Source organism: Borostomias antarcticus, assembly GCF_949987555.1.
Source record: "Borostomias antarcticus genome assembly, chromosome: 31".
In the NCBI taxonomy this organism is placed as follows: Eukaryota; Metazoa; Chordata; class Actinopteri; order Stomiiformes; family Stomiidae; genus Borostomias; species Borostomias antarcticus.
This window is the reverse complement of record NC_140264.1, coordinates 5,898,143-5,916,524: the sequence shown is the minus strand read 5'-3', so window position 1 is coordinate 5,916,524 and position 18,382 is coordinate 5,898,143. Positions and strand designations below refer to the sequence as shown.

The following is an 18,382-nucleotide window of genomic DNA, read 5'->3' as shown; positions in this document are numbered from 1 at the left end:
GTGAATATTGAACAGAAGAGGCCTCAGAATGGAGCCTTGGGGAACTCCACAGGTCATTTTTGTCCGCTCAGATTTGTAATTGCCTATAGACACAAAGTAGTCCCTGTCCTTCAAGTAGGATTCAAACCAGTCTAGCACTGTGCCAGAAATTCCCAGCCAGTTTTCCAGTCGGCCTAGTAATATGTTGTGGTCAACTGTGTCGAATGCAGCGCTGAGAACCAGTAATACTAAGACTGAAATTCTGCCATTCTCTATGTTTAAATGGATGTCATTGAAGACCTTAACAAGAGCCGTCTCTGTGCTGTGGTGGGAGGAAAAAGTTGTTTTCATTATGGCTTTGTTCTTCTTTTGTATAATCTAATTCTAAGAACCTTGTGTGTTGAGGTAGTGTGTGTAAACATACGTTTCTGATCAGGAGCAAGATGAGGCCACCCCGGGTCCTGAGGGTCCTCTGGAGCTGGAGCATGGACCACTTCCCGTTGCCCTTGACTACTACAGCGGCTTGCAGGGGATAAACGTGGTGGTCAAAGAGGAGGAGGAGGGGGTCTGGGTCTGCCATGTGGATGGTGAGTGTGTGTAGCTAAGCAGCTGTTAGTCTCACATAGCCAGATCTATCTCCACACTTTGTTTACGCTGTGCCAGTGCTGGAGGAAGGTCTGGCTGGACTCATGACCGTTCGGGGATGAGAGGCGGGGGCAGTTATAAACGAATGACGAGGCCTATCCACAAAACCTACATCCCTCGAGTCAGACTAAGCTGCTGTGCGGAGAGTCTCAGACTTAGCTAAAGTCCGGTTTGGTGGGTCCTCTGAGCCTGTATGTTTAATAGTCCGGGAGCCATGGTGCTGAACTTTGGTTTTATGGGGTCAAGTTTTTTTCTCTGCTGATTCTTGTAGTTTATATAAAAAAACGTATAAAAGCACCTTTATTTCATACAAATAAATGCAGCTCAAAGTGCTTTACAACAGAGAGTGCATGCACGGAGTGCTTCTCATAAAAAGAGACTTAACATAAACCAAAACAGGAAAATAAGATGGAGGATAAAAGAGATGTACAATAAAAGATTAGATAAAATATGATGTAATAATGACAGGAAAATAAGATGGAGGATAAAACACATCTAACCTCACCCTTGGTTACTTTGCCGTGCAAAGCGACGGGGTCAACAAAAGCTAACCTTTATCTAGGTTACCTCGTCGTTCAAGTAGCTATTTCTGTTTGATAGACTTTGTTTTTTTGTTTTTATGTTATCTCTTAGGTTGCCAACCCCAGTGTGTACTGCATATTGTGCCTTTCTGTGCCTTATTGCACGCTTCCTTTCATGTTATTGCATTGTATTCTGTGCTTTGTGTACTTTTTGTGGCAACTCTATTCATCCATCCATCCATCCCTCCATCCCTCCATCCATCCATCCATCCATCCATCCATCCATCCATCCATCCATCCATCCCTCCATCCATCCATCCATCCATCCATCCATCCATCCATCCATCCCTCCATCCATCCATCCCTCCATCCCTCCATCCATCCATCCATCCATCCATCCATCCATCCATCCCTCCATCCATCCATCCATCCATCCCTCCATCCATCCATCCATCCATCCATCCATCCATCCATCCATCCATCCATCCATCCATCCATCCATCCATCCATCCAAGATGTCAGAGCATGTCAAACAATTTCTTGACAGCACAGTGGGACAACATTACCAGAACCAGAGTGTGGTAGAAGTAACACTTGCTAACCCATCCACCCCTCCCCCATGACTGTCCTCCCCCAGGAAAGAGGAGGAGAGGCAGACCTCCTAAAGCTGCTTCCCCACAGATGGGACCAGGGGCTGGGGGAGCGCCCCCTACAGGGGGGGGTAAGTTAAGGATAGGAAGAAATACCTTCTTGACTCTTGGACCAATGGCCTTGGGTAGGAGAGCAGTGACTGTAAAGGGAAAGAAGGTCCCCCACACAATAGAACTGGCTTTAAAGGAGTAGTAAAGGGAAAATGCATGTTTAGCCCTGTTTTAAGGTTACTTATGATCATATACAATGGTTCAGATCAAAACGTTGACAAAACTAGCACTTTTGAGAAAGTCTGATAATTGCTCTACCACCGTTTTGGTCATACAATGGATGTGGGTGGGCACCGTGAAAAATCATTCAAAAAACATGTTAAACTCTCAATTTCAAAGACAAGACTTAACTACTCCTTTAATAAGACAGACGTTTTGATCCGTTATGATCTTTCTCGGGTCACTTAAGGATAGTTAATAACAACGAAAGCCAGAGTGTGGACCGTTGGACGGGAGTTGTGCTACGTTTGAAACGTAGCTTCGGGGTTTTCTTCCTGAAAAGTAGTTACAGTAGCTTTCCAATAAGTTGGTTACATTGCTGCATGTTGGTTCTCCATTGTCCCATCAGGGAGGAGACGGGTCGGGAGGAAGACCAAGACGCCGGCTCGAGTGGCGCTGGCCAAGCTCTCAGAAGGAGTGGCGTATGCGGAGACGACCCCTCCTCGTAGAGGGAAGAAAGGCGCTGAACCAGAGAAAAGCCCGGAGGCCGGCCCTCCCAAACCCGGTGAGGCCTACAGCAGGAACATGGGAGGGTCCTCCTGACACCTTACTGTTGTGATGCTGGAACACGGTTTAGCTGTGTGATGGAGCTATATGGACCAGGGTGGGACCTAGAGGGTTTAGCTGTGTGAGGAAGCATGGACCAGGGTGAGACCTAGAGGGTTTAGCTGTGTGGGACCTAGAGGGTTTAGCTGTGTGAGGAAGCATGGACCAGGGTGGGACCTAGAGGGTTTAGCTGTGTGAGGAAGGTATATGGACCAGGGTGGGACCTAGAGGGTTTAGCTGTGTGAGGAAGCTATATGGACCAGGGTGGGACCTAGAGGGTTTAGCTGTGTGAGGAAGCTATGGACCAGGGTGAGACCTAGAGGGTTTAGCTGTGTGAGGAAGGTATATGGACCAGGGTGGGACCTAGAGGGTTTAGCTGTGTGAGGAAGCTATATGGACCAGGGTGAGACCTAGAGGGTTTAGCTGTGTGAGGGAGCTATATGGACCAGGGTGAGACCTAGAGGGTTTAGCTGTGTGAGGAAGGTATTAAGACCAGGGTGAGACCTAGAGGGTTTAGCTGTGTGAGGAAGGTATTAAGACCAGGGTGAGACCTAGAGGGTTTAGCTGTGTGAGGAAGGTATTAAGACCAGGGTGAGACCTAGAGGGTTTAGCTGTGTGAGGAAGGTATATGGACCAGGGTGAGACCTAGAGGGTTTAGCTGTGTGAGGAAGGTATTAAGACCAGGGTGAGACCTAGAGGGTTTAGCTGTGTGAGGAAGGTATTAAGACCAGGGTGAGACCTAGAGGGTTTAGCTGTGTGAGGAAGGTATATGGACCAGGGTGAGACCTAGAGGGTTTAGCTGTGTGAGGAAGGTATTAAGACCAGGGTGGGACCTAGAGGGTTTAGCTGTGTGAGGAAGGTATTAAGACCAGGGTGAGACCTAGAGGGTTTAGCTGTGTGAGGGAGCTATATGGACCAGGGTGATCCCATAGAGAACTAATGTTCACAGGATCGCATTAAAGGGGTCTCACATAGTCACGCTCGTTAATGGGATCGCGGCGATGGGTAAACACTTTCAATGACGTCACTGGACTTTGAAGTTTTTCTGCGATTCCATCTTCTGTGTAGAGAAACAACCACACTGATAGTGATTTTTTATTTTATTTTTAAAAAGCCTTTGAAACCTTTAAAGGACAGAATTCAAGCATTTAATACAAATAATATCAACTGAAACAAGAGTGACTGTGCCCAATGTCTGTAATGTAAAGATCCAAAAGTCTTCAGTAACAAGTCGTGGAGGATTGTTGAACTGTTCCTTTAATCACCCAACATTCTCAGAGATGGGACTGTTAAAATGTTGAACTATTCCTTTAACCCCCCTCCTCAGCGAGGAGGCGTGGCCGGAGACGGACCCTCCCCCTGCCCGTCATCCCCGCTGACTTCGTGGAGACGCCCAAAGAGAAGATGCTGTACCGCTGCTCATTCTGCGGGAAGGAGTTCTCCCACGCGTACAAGCTGGAGCGACACGAGCTGATCCACACCGGGGAGAAACCGCATCACTGCCCTGTGTGTGGGAGGGGCTTCAATCAGAAGGGGAACCTGAAGACGCACCAGAAGGTGCACACGGGTGAGAAACCAGGTGAGAAGCAAACAGCACTGGTACATACTTTTCATCTAAACAGGAAAATATTTCATTTCATGTTTTCGGCATTGTCATAGCCTGGCTCCACCCCCTGAATTGGACACCCACTTTAATTTTCGGAATGCGATTCAGGGTGTGGAAATGCTCTCATCCAGGGTGATTTCTCTGCTGGAATTCCAACCAGACAAGAGTCAGTTACTTTTCCGTTGCAGGCATTTCCCTCAGGCCGCTATGGTAAATAAGAAACGGTTAAATAAAGGTAAAAAATAAAATAGCATTCCTGTGTGACTGGAGACTTTCTCTCTCCCTGTGTGTGTGTGTGTGTGTGTGTGTGTGTGTGTGTGTGTGTGTGTGTGTGTGTGTGTGTGTGTGTGTGTGTGTGTGTGTGTGTGTGTGTGTGTGTGTGTGTGTCGTGTAGGAGAGAGAGGTGGCGTGGACCTCTCTAGTGAGCTGGTTCCCTCCTCATCGGAGTCCCCCCAGGCGGAGGATGAGGCGGCGGCCGCCCCGACGGACGCCCCCCGCGGCCCAGAGCGCTCACATCACCTCTCCCCCCCAGAGCGCTCCCCACACCTCTCCCCCCCAGAGCGCTCCCCACACCTCTCCCCCCCAGAGCGCTCACCACACCTCTCCCCCCGCGGCCCAGAGCGCTCACCACACCTCTCCCCCCCAGAGCGCTCCCCACACCTCTCCCCCCCAGAGCGCGCACCACACCTCTCCCCCGGCCCCCCTCAGGAGAAGCTGTGCTTCTGCCGCCAGTGCGGGACCCAGTTCAGCCGGCAGGAACAGCTGGACGAGCACACCAGGAGCCACGTCAGGGAGAAACCGTACCCCTGCCCCGACTGCGGCAAGAGGTTCATCAACGAGAGCTACGTCAAGGTCCACCGACGGATCCACACGGGCGAGAGGCCCTTCCACTGCCCCGAGTGCGAGCAGACGTACTACACGGCGTCCGCGCTCAGGCTGCACCGCATGAAGCACTCCGACGACCGGCCCTTCGGCTGCTCCGTCTGCCACAAGCGCTTCCGGGTCCAGTCCTACCTGGCGGCACACCTCCTCACGCACACCAAAGAGAGACCGCACCTCTGCTCCGTCTGCGGCAAGAGCTACGCCCGGGCGGAGGAGCTGAAGGTGCACCACAGGCTGCACACGGGGGAGAAACCGTACCAGTGCAGCGAGTGCGGGAAGAGCTTCATCTACCGCCAGGGGCTCCGGCAGCACCAGCGCACCCACGCAGGGAGACGCATGGGCCCCACCCGGCAGCTGGGCCGGCCCAAACGGACCCATGGGGAAGGGGACCGGCTGACATGCTGAACTCCGTCCCACAGGGGAGGACGGGACCATGTCTAATGAACTCTGTCCCACAGGGGAGGACAGGACCATGTCTAATGGACTCTGTCCCACAGGGGAGGACGGGACCATGTCATGCTGAACTCTGTCCCACAGGGGAGGACGGGACCATGTCATGCTGAACTCTGTCCCACAGGGGAGGACGGGACCATGTCATGCTGAACTCTGTCCGTAGTCCAAGAATTCTAGCGAGGGACAATCAGTCTGAATATTGAGATGTATATCTGCTTATTGCCACGGTGACCTGTATCTGGCCCTGCGTGTCTGTGTCCGTGTGTGTGTGTGTGTGTGTGTGTGTGTGTGTGTGTGTGTGTGTGTGTGTGCCATCAACCCACCTGACAAGCAGAGCTAAGCTTGCTTCACCGAATTGGCTGTATTATGTTTAAGTTGTGATGTTTGTTTTTTGTTTTTCAAGGAACCTCAGCATTTTATCAGTCAGAATTAAATCAATTTTGCTTAAATGCTTAAAACAAGTGTGGACATTTGATGGCAATTTATTTACCGTTGTTTGTATGTTGAGTGTGTCCCATCAGGTTCACATTGGCGCCATACTGTTACTTCTCTAGCACTGACTCCTCTTTTCTCTCCTCGCAGTATCCTCAGTTTTAAGGAAGTTAATTATAATTAAGTTATAAGTATAATTGTAGACTCACAGCTAGTGCCTTCACATCCTGCATGACAATCACGTGACCACATGACTCACTACCCCAGAGTTTGATGGAATACGAATGTCATCAAATAAATGAACATAGAACTTTCTTACTCAAGAAGAGATTTGTTTTCTTTATCTTTAAGAGTGGCAGACGTAGGATTGTGAATTGTGATTTTAGAACTAGGGATATCTCAGACCACTCACCAATTTATCTGACATTGCATTTGGATGGAAGATTTGCCCGATTTTCACGAATGAGGTACCCTTGGATCCCTCGGTTCAAGCGGAGTTCAGCTAACCCTTTGATGTCATTTTGGATATTCTGCCATTATGGAGTTTATTGAAAAAGTCTTAAAACATTTTCAAATCTTCACCAAAATTGTCAAATGCGATCTTCAGACCAAGCCTTACCTTCAATAATGGTTAGCATACTAGCGATATTGACTTCAACATGAAGGGCTTCAAAATTCACAAAACTCACCTTCAGTTATGTATTTTAACTTTTAGAATAAAACATACTCTACTCTGGGAGTCTGTTAAACACAGACCATATTTTCTTCATTTTTTTGCAAATGCCATTCATTTACACCCCACAATGGCAGCAATGCTAACTTAAAGCCTACAAAATGACATCACCTCAAGGCTCAAGCCTACATAACTGCTCACATAAGCTCTCCGTGTGTGTGTGTGTGTGTGTGTGTGTGTGTGTGTGTTATATATAACGCATATATAACGTCATTTGTAATATTGAGTTATCATCATGTGCCGATGCACTTAAATTGGACCGCTGTTCTGTACCACTGTTCTTGATATAAAAAAGATTATTCATGAAATCGTAGTGGCAAAAAAAGTAATGTAGGCTATATGGATTGTATTTGTCCGGGTTTCCCGATAAAGAACCTTCTTAAGGAACCCTTCTTAAGCAACCCTTTCCATGGGAGTTAAGAAGTACTTTGGAGTTAAGAAGCTTCTTAACTCATTCGGGGAAACCCGGCTTTTATCTGTAATATATTGGTGTATTTCTGTAGTTCCACTCCAGCCCGACGGCGGCGCTGTGCGATGTGGAACCCCCTGTTGACCGGATCCGGAAACTCGCTGGCGACCCGGAAGTAAAACAGAAAACAACACAAAGTAGCCGCGTTCTCTGTGTTTAGATAGGTTTTCGCTCGGTCCAAAGTATTGCGATCCATTCCTAAATATGTTATTTACATTTCCCAATCTACGTCCCAAAAACTAAACGGTTTCAGTTGCGTTCTTCTGTTCCGGATGACCGAGTAATCAGTCCATTGAATGACCGAGGCTAGCTCACTCAGCTAAGCTAGCAGATAGCCGTCATTGTCCCCAGGCAGAGGGACGAGGTGGGATAGAGATCCCATTCGGACCTTAATCCTCTCAAGGAATCCAGTATGGACGAGGTGAGCGATAGATACGTTCATGGCAGAAGTTGGTTGGGAAAAAAGCAGCCCAGCGGTCCATCCTTTCAATGTTTACATCCGGGCATCCTCCACTATGCTAGCTGGGCTAGCTGGGCTAGCTAACACACCTGCCACATGTCGTAGCTAGAGCTTCATCAACATCTTTACTAGATAGCTACAGCCATAGTTGGATGTGTGGTAGGTGGCTAGTTAACTAGCTTATTTACCTGATGTTCAGCTAGATCTAACCAGCTAGCACACAGCTTGCCATCACATAGTATTGCTAGCTAGCAGTTGACTTGTTCATTATAATGCCATGGTCAATGCAAGTGTGTGGAATAGCAGCCCGCCAAGGTTAGTTACGCTGATTGGCTGTGTTGGCACGATGTGACTGGCATATTTCATAATTGCTAATAGAGTTAATTCCATCCACAAGCCTGGGACATCAACGGTATATAGATGATGGACGTGGCCTTGTACCATTCGTTTACGTCCATCATAGCCACCCAATTTGCAATACCAAATTCCACATATCACTAATCTCTCCACAGCAACGTCATAACATAATGGGGTGGTGGATTTAGCGCCTGCTTGACCTCAGTAGGGGAGGGGTCGCTTTCCTGCCCCTCCCTCCCCCTCTGCGATGATGGAAGCCGAATCAGTGATGGATGATGTCATGAATGTGTTGCAGGGAGACCAGGCAGCGCCGGAGGACCCGTGGCCAACCCTGGGGCTGGTGGTGAAAGTGAAGGAGGAAGATGAGGATGGAGAGGAAGAGTATGGTGGTGGTCTGGTGAACCTTTACGGTGGGGAGCCTGGTTAGTATGTTGAACGAACGCCAAATTACCGTTTTAACAAACTGCCCAAAAGTCGTTCTACTTTCAACTTGAGGGTGCTTGGGAGTGCTCTGTGCAAATAAAACTATAGCAAGCTGTGTGCTTTTGCACAGACAGCTGCCCCATAGATTCCCCCAGTAGAAAGACAGGCAGTTAGGGTGCGTGTCCACCGGTGAGCTGTATGTTAGAGCTGGTGCTGTTTTCTTGTTGTTTAGAATGGGTAATGAGCTCTAGGGCGTTATAGAGACCAGAGCTGTGTTCCAACTGCCATTTAGCGCCATGGGCTCTAGGCTTTTTGTTGTTGTTGTTGTTGAAAAAAGAACTTTTGGGGCTAAAGTGCAGGCTGTGTAAGGCTGTCCAAACAACAACAACTGGTCGTTTTTTGGCAAGACTACAGAGACAGTGAACGTTAGCACTATCTAACACTAGCCAGCTACCTTAATTTAGCTAGTTAATACTCCAGTCTGCGAAAACGCAACACTGTGCTAACGTAACCGTAAAACATCGGTAAAAAAAAAACGCCTAGCCAAGCTCTCCCAGTGTGTTCTAAGCTGCTGTAAGCGTGGCGCTGTTAAACTACATACAGCCTGTTGGTGGATGCGCAGCCTTCAGAAGAACAAAGCGGGGGTAGTGTGACCAACCATGGCCTCTTCTACAACACTGCTCATTCAAAAGCTTCTCTAAACTTATCTGAAACTGAACTCTACCCTCTTATCTTCCAACAGAGACCACCAGCCTGTGCCTTGACGGTGAGGAAGGTCCCTCCACGTCCGCGGCCCCCCAGCGGCACAGTCGCACAGTGGCGGGGGTGAGGAAAGGTTTCTACCGCTGCTCAGACTGTGGGAAGGAGTTCCCAACCCCCTCCCACCTAAAGAGCCACCAGATGGTCCACACTGGAGAGAGACCACACCCCTGCTCTGTGTGTGGGAAGGCCTTCCGGACCAAACGGCACCTAACAAACCACTTTAGGACCCACACTGGCGAGAGGCCGTACCACTGCTCTGACTGCGGCAAGAACTACATCAGCCAGGCGCAGCTCAGCACACACCAGCGCTACGTCCACAGCAGAGAGAGACCGTACCCTTGCCCCGACTGCGGGAAGGAGTTCCCCAACCCATCCAAGCTACGGAGACACCAGGCCACCCACACAGATGAAAGACGGTTCTCCTGCCTCGTGTGCGGAAAGAGGTTCAGAGAGAGAGCGCACCTGCTGAATCACGAGAGGCTGCACACCGGGGAGAGACCCTACCTCTGCCCGGACTGTGGCAAGAGCTTTGTCACCCAGGGGCAACTCATATTGCATCATCGCACACACACTGGAGAGAAACCCTACCACTGCTCCCTGTGTGGGAAGCGCTTCTCTCGCCTCTCGTACCTGAAGTTGCATTTGCTAACACACTCCGGAGCCAGGAGGAGAACCAACAACCGGTTCCCCTGTCTGGACTGCAGGAAGAATTGCCTCTCCTTAGTCGAGCTGAGGGAGCACCAGAAAATGCACACGGGAGAGGGACTGCACCAGTGTTCTTACTGCGACAAGAGGTTCGTCCTTCCGGGGTCCCTACTGAGACACCAGCGCCTGCACGCCGTATGCGGGAAGCAGTTTGCACAGCAGCGCCGCCTGGCTCTACACACGCAGACGCACACCGGAGAGAAACCCTGCTGCTGCTCCCAGTGCGGAAGGCGCTTCGCCAGACCCACACAGCTGAAGAGGCACCTGAAGGCCCACGCGGCGGAGAGGCCGTACCACTGCCTCGACTGCGGGAAGAGTTTCTCTCTCTGGGGGAACTACAGGATTCATCAACAACGTCTCCATGGCGGAGTCGGGAAGGATGGTCCGGGAGGTCCAGACGGCCGGGGCAGAGACCCCAGGCAGGGGGACGCTGGTCCTTCAGCAGACGGGCAGCAGGCAGCCAGCAGGCAGCCAGACGGGGGCATAAAGGAAGCATTCGGCCTGGAAGGTGTGGTGGTGAAACAAGAGGAAGAGGATCCTTCCTATGGTGAGAAGAGCTGAGCAGGACAACATTCAAGATGTGATGTGAAGGATGTCTATGGCATCCATGTTCACCGTAATACCTGAACTGTCATGGATGTGACAGTTTTTTTTTTTTTTATGGCTTAGCCTATTTAAAACAACAACAAAGAACGAATCAAAACAATGATATTATTTATTTATTTATTATTTATTTATTTAATAATATTAAATAAATACAATTAAATCAAACCATATTTTCCACACGGGAGAGATGTGAGAGCAATGTTTGCATGCGCTGTCACTTTGTCCTTAGTGCTGTGGAGGGATTTCATAAAACCGGGCTGGATCACAAACAGTCCAGTGCAAAATATGCAAAGTTAAGTTTGCATATCACACATCGATATCCATGATGTTAAGTCTTAAAACTGAACAACAGGGTTTTTTGAGCTTAAGGCATTTCTGCAGCCTCAATACAGTGCCTTCTCACAAAACGATGACTTTGCAACTAGAGAAAATGAGCCGCCTCTCTCTGTATGCTTCTGTCTAAAGACAGAGAAAGTCGCCATAACCACTGACACATGGACAGCGCAGTCCTGTGTGACAGTAGCCTGTCACTCTTTTGAAGACTGGACTGTGAAGAGTGCAGGGTAGACTATTATTTGGCCATCTCCATTCTCCGCTCAATGGTGCTGAAACGGCAGCGCAGACGCCGTGTGGCCCTGGTTTTACGCTAGGCTAAGCAAATAAATAGGCTGGGAAAATGATCTTACATCTGGCAATCTGGGAAAATAACTTTACATTAAGATACATTTTATAGTGAATTAAGTCATATAATATATTAGGCCTAGTGCTTTTTTTAAGCCGATAGGTCAACGTCAGTCCTAAAACAAAAAAAGTCTAGATGATATTTGCCTCTGACACTTCGACTGATAAAAACCTGTCGTGCACATCGCTACATTTCATGTTCTTGATATCCAGCTAATGTCTACCATGTCTCGGTCTGGCCCCCAGGAGACGGAGAGGAGGAGGGGCCTCCAGCATCCGGAGAAGCCAATCTCCACCAGGAGAACCAGCTGACTAAGGGCCCCCACTGCTGCCCCTTGTGCAGCAAACAGCTGTCCAGTGCCTACAAGTTGATGCTGCATCACAGGACCCACACGGGAGAGAAACCGTTCCGCTGTCTAGTCTGTGGGAAGCAGTTCTCCCAGGCAGCCAACCTGAAGACCCACCAGAAGGTGCACAGCGGGGAGAAGGCCTACCCCTGCCCCGACTGCGGCGGCAGGTTCACCCACCTGGGAGACCTGAAGAGACACCAGCTGCTGCACACGGGAGAGAAACCCTACAGCTGCTCAGAATGTGGGAAGGGCTTCACCCAGGTGGCCCACCTGAAGCTGCACCAACTAACCCACTCTGGGGAGAAGTCCTTCTCCTGCAACCAGTGTGAGAAGAGCTTCTCCACAGCGGCAAAGCTGAAGAGCCATGGCAGAGTCCACACGGGGGAGAGACCCTACCAGTGCTCTTACTGTGACAAGAGTTTTGCCCACTCTGGCACACTGGTGAAGCACGAGAGGCTCCACACCGGGGAGACACCGTACCGCTGCACTGAGTGCGACAAGGGGTTTGCACAGCTGGTGTCTCTGAAGATCCACATGCAGATCCACACGGGAGAGAACTTTTATCGCTGCTCCCAGTGTGTGGAGAGCTTTCCCACATCCACCAAGCTGAAGGATCACCAGAGAAGCAGCCATGGCATAGAGAGACCTCACCGCTGCTCTGACTGTGGGAAAAGCTTCAACATAGCTTCCAGGCTGAAGCGGCACCAGAGGGTCCACACAAAAGAGAAACCGTACCAGTGCTCAGGCTGTGGGATGAGGTTCACCTTGGTGGAGAACCTAAGCAGACACCAGCGGAACTCTCCGGGCCTGTGCCGCACCCTGAGCCAAGCTAGTGGGGGTGGGGCTGATGGTGTCGCACTGCAGCCTGGCACCATCCACTTGGGGCACAGATACAAGGTAGGCGTGAATTGCGAGCATGTGTTAACTTCTGAATCATAAAGTGGCTTTTGTCAATTTCTTGTTTTGTTTGTGTAACTCATGTGAGTCAAACAGATGAAGTCTCTTGTTATCTGTTTGTATCTAGAATCGCAGTGCCTCAATAGATTCCAAAGCCAGAGAGAGGCAGAGCTTGGTCGGTTATGGTGAACACACGTTCCACGTGGAGGGGGAGGAGGAGATGGAAGAGGGGATGGGGGGGCTGATCAACTCTGATGGAGAGGAAGTGGAGTGGGATTCTCTCCGACCAAGTGAGTCAGTATCGGTGAATTAAATCTGAATTGGTGAATAATCCCCCGACATTGCTGGACTTCAATTCTTCTTGTTATTATTTTAAGTAATATACTCTCTCTCTATCACCCCCAGGGGAGAGAGGTGAGGAGAGGCCACTGACATCAGGAGGAGCTGTACCCCACCAGGAGAACCTGCAGGAGAACCAACAGGAGAACCGGAGGGTGAGGAAGTCCCACCGTTGCCTGGAGTGTGGGAGGGAGTGCCCCTCCTTGTTCCGACTCCAGATGCACATGAAGACCCACACAGGAGAGAAACCGTACCCCTGCGCCATGTGTGGGAAGCACTTCCGCCAGAAAGAGCACCTGAAAGAGCATGAGAAAGTTCACACGGGCGAGAAACCGTACTCCTGCTCAGACTGCGGGGTGAAGTTCAGTCACCAGGGGGCGCTGAAAAGACACGAACGGTCGCACACAGGGGAGAAACCCCACTCCTGCTCCGTGTGTGGGAAGAGGTTCACCAGGATAGGCAGTCTGAGGGAGCACCAGAATACCCACACGGGAGAGAGACCACACTGCTGCTGCGTCTGTGGCAAGACCTTCTTCAGACTGTCGGCCCTGCAGAAACACCAGGTGACCCACACCGGGGAGAAACGCCACGTCTGTGACATCTGCGGAAAGGCCTTCTCCGAGGCCTCCTACCTGCAGTGCCACCAGCGCTCTCACACTAGAGAGAAACCCTACCAGTGTGAGGACTGCGGAAAGAGTTTTTCCCAGTTGGGGAGCATGAAGAGGCACCAGCAGATCCATTCCAGGGACAGGCCTGGGGCTGAGACCCCATGGACTGGGGTTAGCGTCGGGGCTAATAGAGCTGTTCCCCTGCCTCCGGCCCGGCCTCCAGCAGATGTTGATAGTTACAGGGAGCAGACGGTGACCAATCTCAGTTTTTCTTCACCCTGTCACTTTGGATCCAAACCCATGCCCTCACCGGGTCGAGACCAGGCTGCTAGCCGAGGAGACCACACTGTCCACACTGGCGATGAAGGTGACCGAAGCAGGCCGCCGCAGAGTCCCGAGGAGCCCGAGAACTTGGGTGTGACGCGAGGGATGGATGTTGAGGCGGAGGAAGGGGAAGAGCAGGAGGACAGTGAAATCGAAGAACAGGAGATCGGTGCTTTGATCCAAGCAGGAGGAATAGGAATAGTAGTGGTTGATCCTGATGATCTAGGTGAGTTGGGGGAGAGTGAGTGTCTGTGTAACTATGTACAGTATTTTCACATTCACGTAGAAGTCGGATGTTTAGAATGGATATGTGTAGCCTTCCTGTGTTACTATTAACCCTGCCATTTCATACACAAACAGGATCCGATCGAGCTTCTGTCGGTCAGAACAACCACAAGAAAAAGTCCCATGTCTGCACACTGTGCAGTAAAGAATTCCAGAAGAGGTCGTCTCTGCAAGACCACGTGATGACACACACGGGGGAAAAACCATACCCATGCTCCGTCTGCGGGAAGCACTTCCGGAAGAAGTGCCACATCACAGACCACATGAGGGTGCACACAGGGGAGAAACCATACCACTGCGACGTCTGCGGGAAGAAGTTTGCCCTTTCCGGTGGACTCAGGAAACACATCTTGCAACACAAAGACAAGTGCTCCACACTAGCAGCACATCAACAGCTCCAGCAAAGCCGCAAACCGGCAAAGAAGAGCGAGCATGTGTGTCCGCTTTGCGGCAGAGACTGCCTGAAGCGCTCAGCCCTCCAGATCCACATGAGGATCCACTCTGGGGAGAAACCCTACAAGTGCCCCGTGTGCGGGAAGACTTTCACTCAGAGTGGCCACCTCAAAGACCACCAGAAGGTCCACACGGGGGAGAGACCGTACCACTGCTCTGTCTGTGGCAAGAGCTTCTCCTACTCCACAGCCCTGAAGAGACACACGTTCCTGCACTCAGAGGAGAAACCCTACTCCTGCTCTGAATGTGGCCGCAGCTTCGCGCAGCAGGGCCGACTGAAGGAGCACCTGCTTGTCCACTCGGGCGAGAGGCCCTACGGCTGTCAGGAGTGCGGCAAGACCTTCATCCGCCCCTCCGACCTGACAGCCCACATCAGGAGTCACACTGGGGAGAGACCGTACCGCTGTGCCGAGTGTGGGCAGGGCTTCACGCGCGCCGCCACCCTCCTCAAACACCAGCGGAGGGTGCATGGGGAGCCCAGGGTCATCGAGGCAACAGAGAGTGTGAGGAAGGAGAAGGAAGACTCGGTTCTAGGTGATGATGAGGACGATGACGACGAGTCGTCTGCTGCTGACACTACTAGTTAACAGTGATGGATGGATGGATGTTTATATCTCTTAATGAAAGCAGTTACCTGGTGATCAGCTGTAAACCTTATTTTCATTAGACTGAACCTGTTCACATAATCTGAAGGACTGTTGTTGCCTCCTGTACCTGTGTTCACCAAGCACTTTGGTCTAGGAGTACAGATCTGGGATCAGCTGCCCCTAACCCCCTCACTTCATTATCGTCTAATTGAAAACATGACAACTGATCCTACATCAGCACTTCTACTCTGAAATGCCTTGCAGATATGGATCCAGTCCCTCTTGATGCCAAGAAAAAATTATTATTCTAATTATTCATGTTTGTATTGATCCAAGTGTAGATCTTTAGTCATATCTTAATGATCAAACATAAATCTAAGAAAACAGTGTGTAATCTAGAGATGGATCAGACCTAAGCTCCCAAAGAGTCCTCTGTCTTGTCATCATGTTTTGCATTATAACTTAGTGGGAAGGGAATTATGTAAATACTTTTAAGATTTGTAATATTTTAAGGAAAAACCATCTTGGCCCCCTGTCTGTGGTCTAGTCTCCTCAGTGACTCAGTCTTGTCTTAATGCTAATGCTAACCGTGATGCTAATGCTAACCGTGTCATCAGATGGCATCTTGGGTCGATAAAGTCTTCTGGGCTTCATTGGCCCTGCTCCTGGTGAATAGGTGAGATTAAGGCATCATAGTTAATCTATTAAGGCTATACTTTGTTTCATACATTTCATTATACCTATCATGGATCACGTGACATCTTAAAATGTATACATTAAAAATGGTAAAGAACTACATGATTTCTCATATGTCCTATACATTAAAAATGGTAAAGAACTACATGATTTCTGTCCAATTGTCTTATTTCCTCATGTATATAATTTCTTACTTCCTGGAAAACGGTAGGTCACGTGCAATGACGACAACAGGTACCTTAGATTTTAGGCCAATAATCTCACAACATCCACCCGTCAATCAACGCTATCCTTCTATCGAATCTGTCTAAAGTTCTTCAAATCCGTCCACTTGTCAATGTTCCAATCAAATTCCTCTAAACGCATGTCCCACCCTCATAGCTTGCTTGCATCGGAAATACGTCAAACTACGGAAGTTAGATGATCTCAAACGTCCGTTTCAGTGCGACTTTAAGTCGTCTACATGCCCTCTCGATCCTATTCCCACCAAGTTTTTCAAGACTGTTTTTTAACTCTGTGTCTGAGGACACTGGCTGTCGTAAACTGCTCCCTCAAAACAGGTCTCTTCCGATTAGCACTTAAGACTGCTCTGGTAAAATTAATTTAATTAATTAATTTGAGACTTTTTTGACTTTCTAGATGTAAGTAGTAAATTCTATTATTGATACTTTTCAGTCTGGCTGCGCGATTTGTTGACGGGGGGGCAGACCATTCACCGCGGGCCAGGCCAGTGGGCGCGCCAGGCCACCGGGAAAATTCCCGGTGCTCCCGATGGCCAGTCCGCCCCTGCCCCTAAGGCTTAGAGGGACACACTGTAATCTGACTGAAGTAGTCCAGAAGACATTATCTCAGACTCAGTCAAACTCAGTGGTTCACACGACGACCTCTCTGAGGTCAGAGAGAGGGCAGCGTCCCAGACACTCTGGTGCGACAAGGTCAAAGGTCAAAAGCCATCCATACTCACAAGGGTTTTGAAATAAGGTTTACCAGAGTCAATTCTGACCTCACCCCGCCTGTAAGGAAATTCCCCAGACATATCGGGGCCTCAGACACACGAGGGGGCGGGTCTGAAGGGTTCTGGGAAACAGAAAGCTTACACGTGAGACGATAACCAAAGCAGGGGGTTGACAAACAAGCCTCCCATCTGGGTTTTGAGTCTCGCCGACCGTGGAGGATCCAACCCTCCCTCTCTGGGGTCTCGTAACGCGCCGCCACTCGAATGGGAGCAAAAGCCATGCGGCTGCCTGAGAAAGAAGATCGGGGCGGGGCGGGGCAGGGGCGGGGCGGACCTCTTACTTTCTTGTGACGTCATTAGGAGGCACAATATCAGCTGCCATAGCTACACAGATGACATCCAGCTCTATATTTCTGTGACACCCGATGACTACAGCACAGTTGACCACTTGGTAGAATGTATTGCTGATATAAATGCATGGATGTCACAGAACTTTCTTCAGTTAAACCAGGACAAAACAGACATGTTGATCACTGATGAAAAAGTTGAAAGGCAGAAACTATCTGGGAATTTAAAAACACTGAACACCACATGTCAGAAACCTCGGTGTCATGTTTGATTCTGGTCTTAATTTTGAGACCCATATTAAAAATGTGATAAGGACATCTTTTTATTAGTTGAGAAACATTGCTAAGGTGAAACCTTTTGTCTCCCAGGCCGACACTGAAAGATGCTTTTATCATCAGCAGGTTGGACTACTGTAACCCTGGTCTACCAAAGAAAGACCAGAAAGCTATAAGTCAACTTCAAACCCACTGAGCAAAGACACGTCTAAATACGTCTTTTAGACGTCGTTTTTGTCTTTTTCGGACGTCCAAAGACATCCAATTAGGAGCCAGAATGAATGTTTTTTTTTTACGTTCAGATATTGAACCCGTTCTGCACGTCCACAGACGTCTTAGAGGGGTCCAAGCCAGACGTGTGAATATTGAGGGGTCCAGCAGACGAACACGGGGTTCAGGACCGACGGACGTTATTAAGACATGATCTGAACGTCTCCCTGACGTTGCGTGTTTGCTGGGAATGATACAAAATGCTGCAGCATGTGTCCCCACTAAGACCAGAAGGACACACATCACACGAGTCTTACAATCACTACACTGGTAACCTGTCAGTTTTAGAAAAGATTTTAAGATTCTGTTATTAGTTTACAAAGCACTCCATAGTCATGTACCTGAATACATGTCAGGCATGCTTTTACAATACACACCAAGTATGTCCCTGAGATCCTCTGGCACTGAACTATTAACAGTTCCTGGAGCCAGGACCAAGAGACATGAGGATATATATATGACATATATGCACCTTTGTGTCCACATTTGCCAGAGTTACATCCTGTGCACCAAACAACTGATGAAGGTGTTTGGATGAACACCGAAACGTCTTGTGTTTTAAGTATGTTTAAAGTCCAGTGTTTCTAAAAACACATTCTTTTAGAAAAAACTAGAAAATTACAATTGTTTTGAGCAACCTTTATTTTGAAATCCCTACAAAGAACGCTACCGGAAATGGGTTTCGTGATTGAGGCTAGCTTCACATTGCTACAGAAAGTCCTTGCCGCAGGAATATCTTCCGTCTTTGTTGAGTTCAGTCAGACGAGATTCTTAACCAGGTAAACGGCCATCGTTTAAACATGGTCTTCATAACC

The 18,382-nt window shown here is 49.3% G+C and overlaps 2 protein-coding genes across 2 annotated transcripts; both read left to right on the top strand.

Annotated features, from left to right (window-relative positions):
• The first annotated feature begins 367 nt into the window (after positions 1-367).
• LOC311327255 (uncharacterized protein) lies at positions 368-5,953 on the top strand. Its single transcript, XM_084460288.1, has 5 exons — positions 368-566; positions 1,783-1,866; positions 2,415-2,570; positions 3,939-4,190; positions 4,612-5,953. Exons 2-5 carry the CDS (start codon positions 1,827-1,829, stop codon positions 5,502-5,504), a joined length of 1,341 nt encoding a protein of 446 aa, XP_084316414.1. The 5' UTR covers positions 368-566; positions 1,783-1,826; the 3' UTR covers positions 5,505-5,953.
• A 7,839-nt stretch (positions 5,954-13,792) lies between these two features.
• On the top strand, positions 13,793-15,589 carry LOC311327205 (uncharacterized protein). Its single transcript, XM_084460240.1, has 2 exons — positions 13,793-13,924; positions 14,059-15,589. Exons 1-2 carry the CDS (start codon positions 13,804-13,806, stop codon positions 15,021-15,023), a joined length of 1,086 nt encoding a protein of 361 aa, XP_084316366.1. The 5' UTR covers positions 13,793-13,803; the 3' UTR covers positions 15,024-15,589.
• Positions 15,590-18,382: the final 2,793 nt, after the last annotated feature.

Bases quoted from the DNA above. Each gene is read 5' to 3' on its own strand.
- LOC311327205 (XM_084460240.1), top strand. From the start codon at position 13,804: ATGGATGTTGAGGCGGAGGAAGGGGAAGAGCAGGAGGACAGTGAAATC. The intron at 13,925-14,058 runs GTGAGTTGGGGG...ATACACAAACAG, and splicing joins GGTTGATCCTGATGATCTAG to GATCCGATCGAGCTTCTGTC.
- LOC311327255 (XM_084460288.1), top strand. From the start codon at position 1,827: ATGGGACCAGGGGCTGGGGGAGCGCCCCCTACAGGGGGGG. The intron at 1,867-2,414 runs GTAAGTTAAGGA...TTGTCCCATCAG, and splicing joins AGCGCCCCCTACAGGGGGGG to GGAGGAGACGGGTCGGGAGG. The intron at 2,571-3,938 runs GTGAGGCCTACA...CCCCCTCCTCAG, and splicing joins GGCCGGCCCTCCCAAACCCG to CGAGGAGGCGTGGCCGGAGA.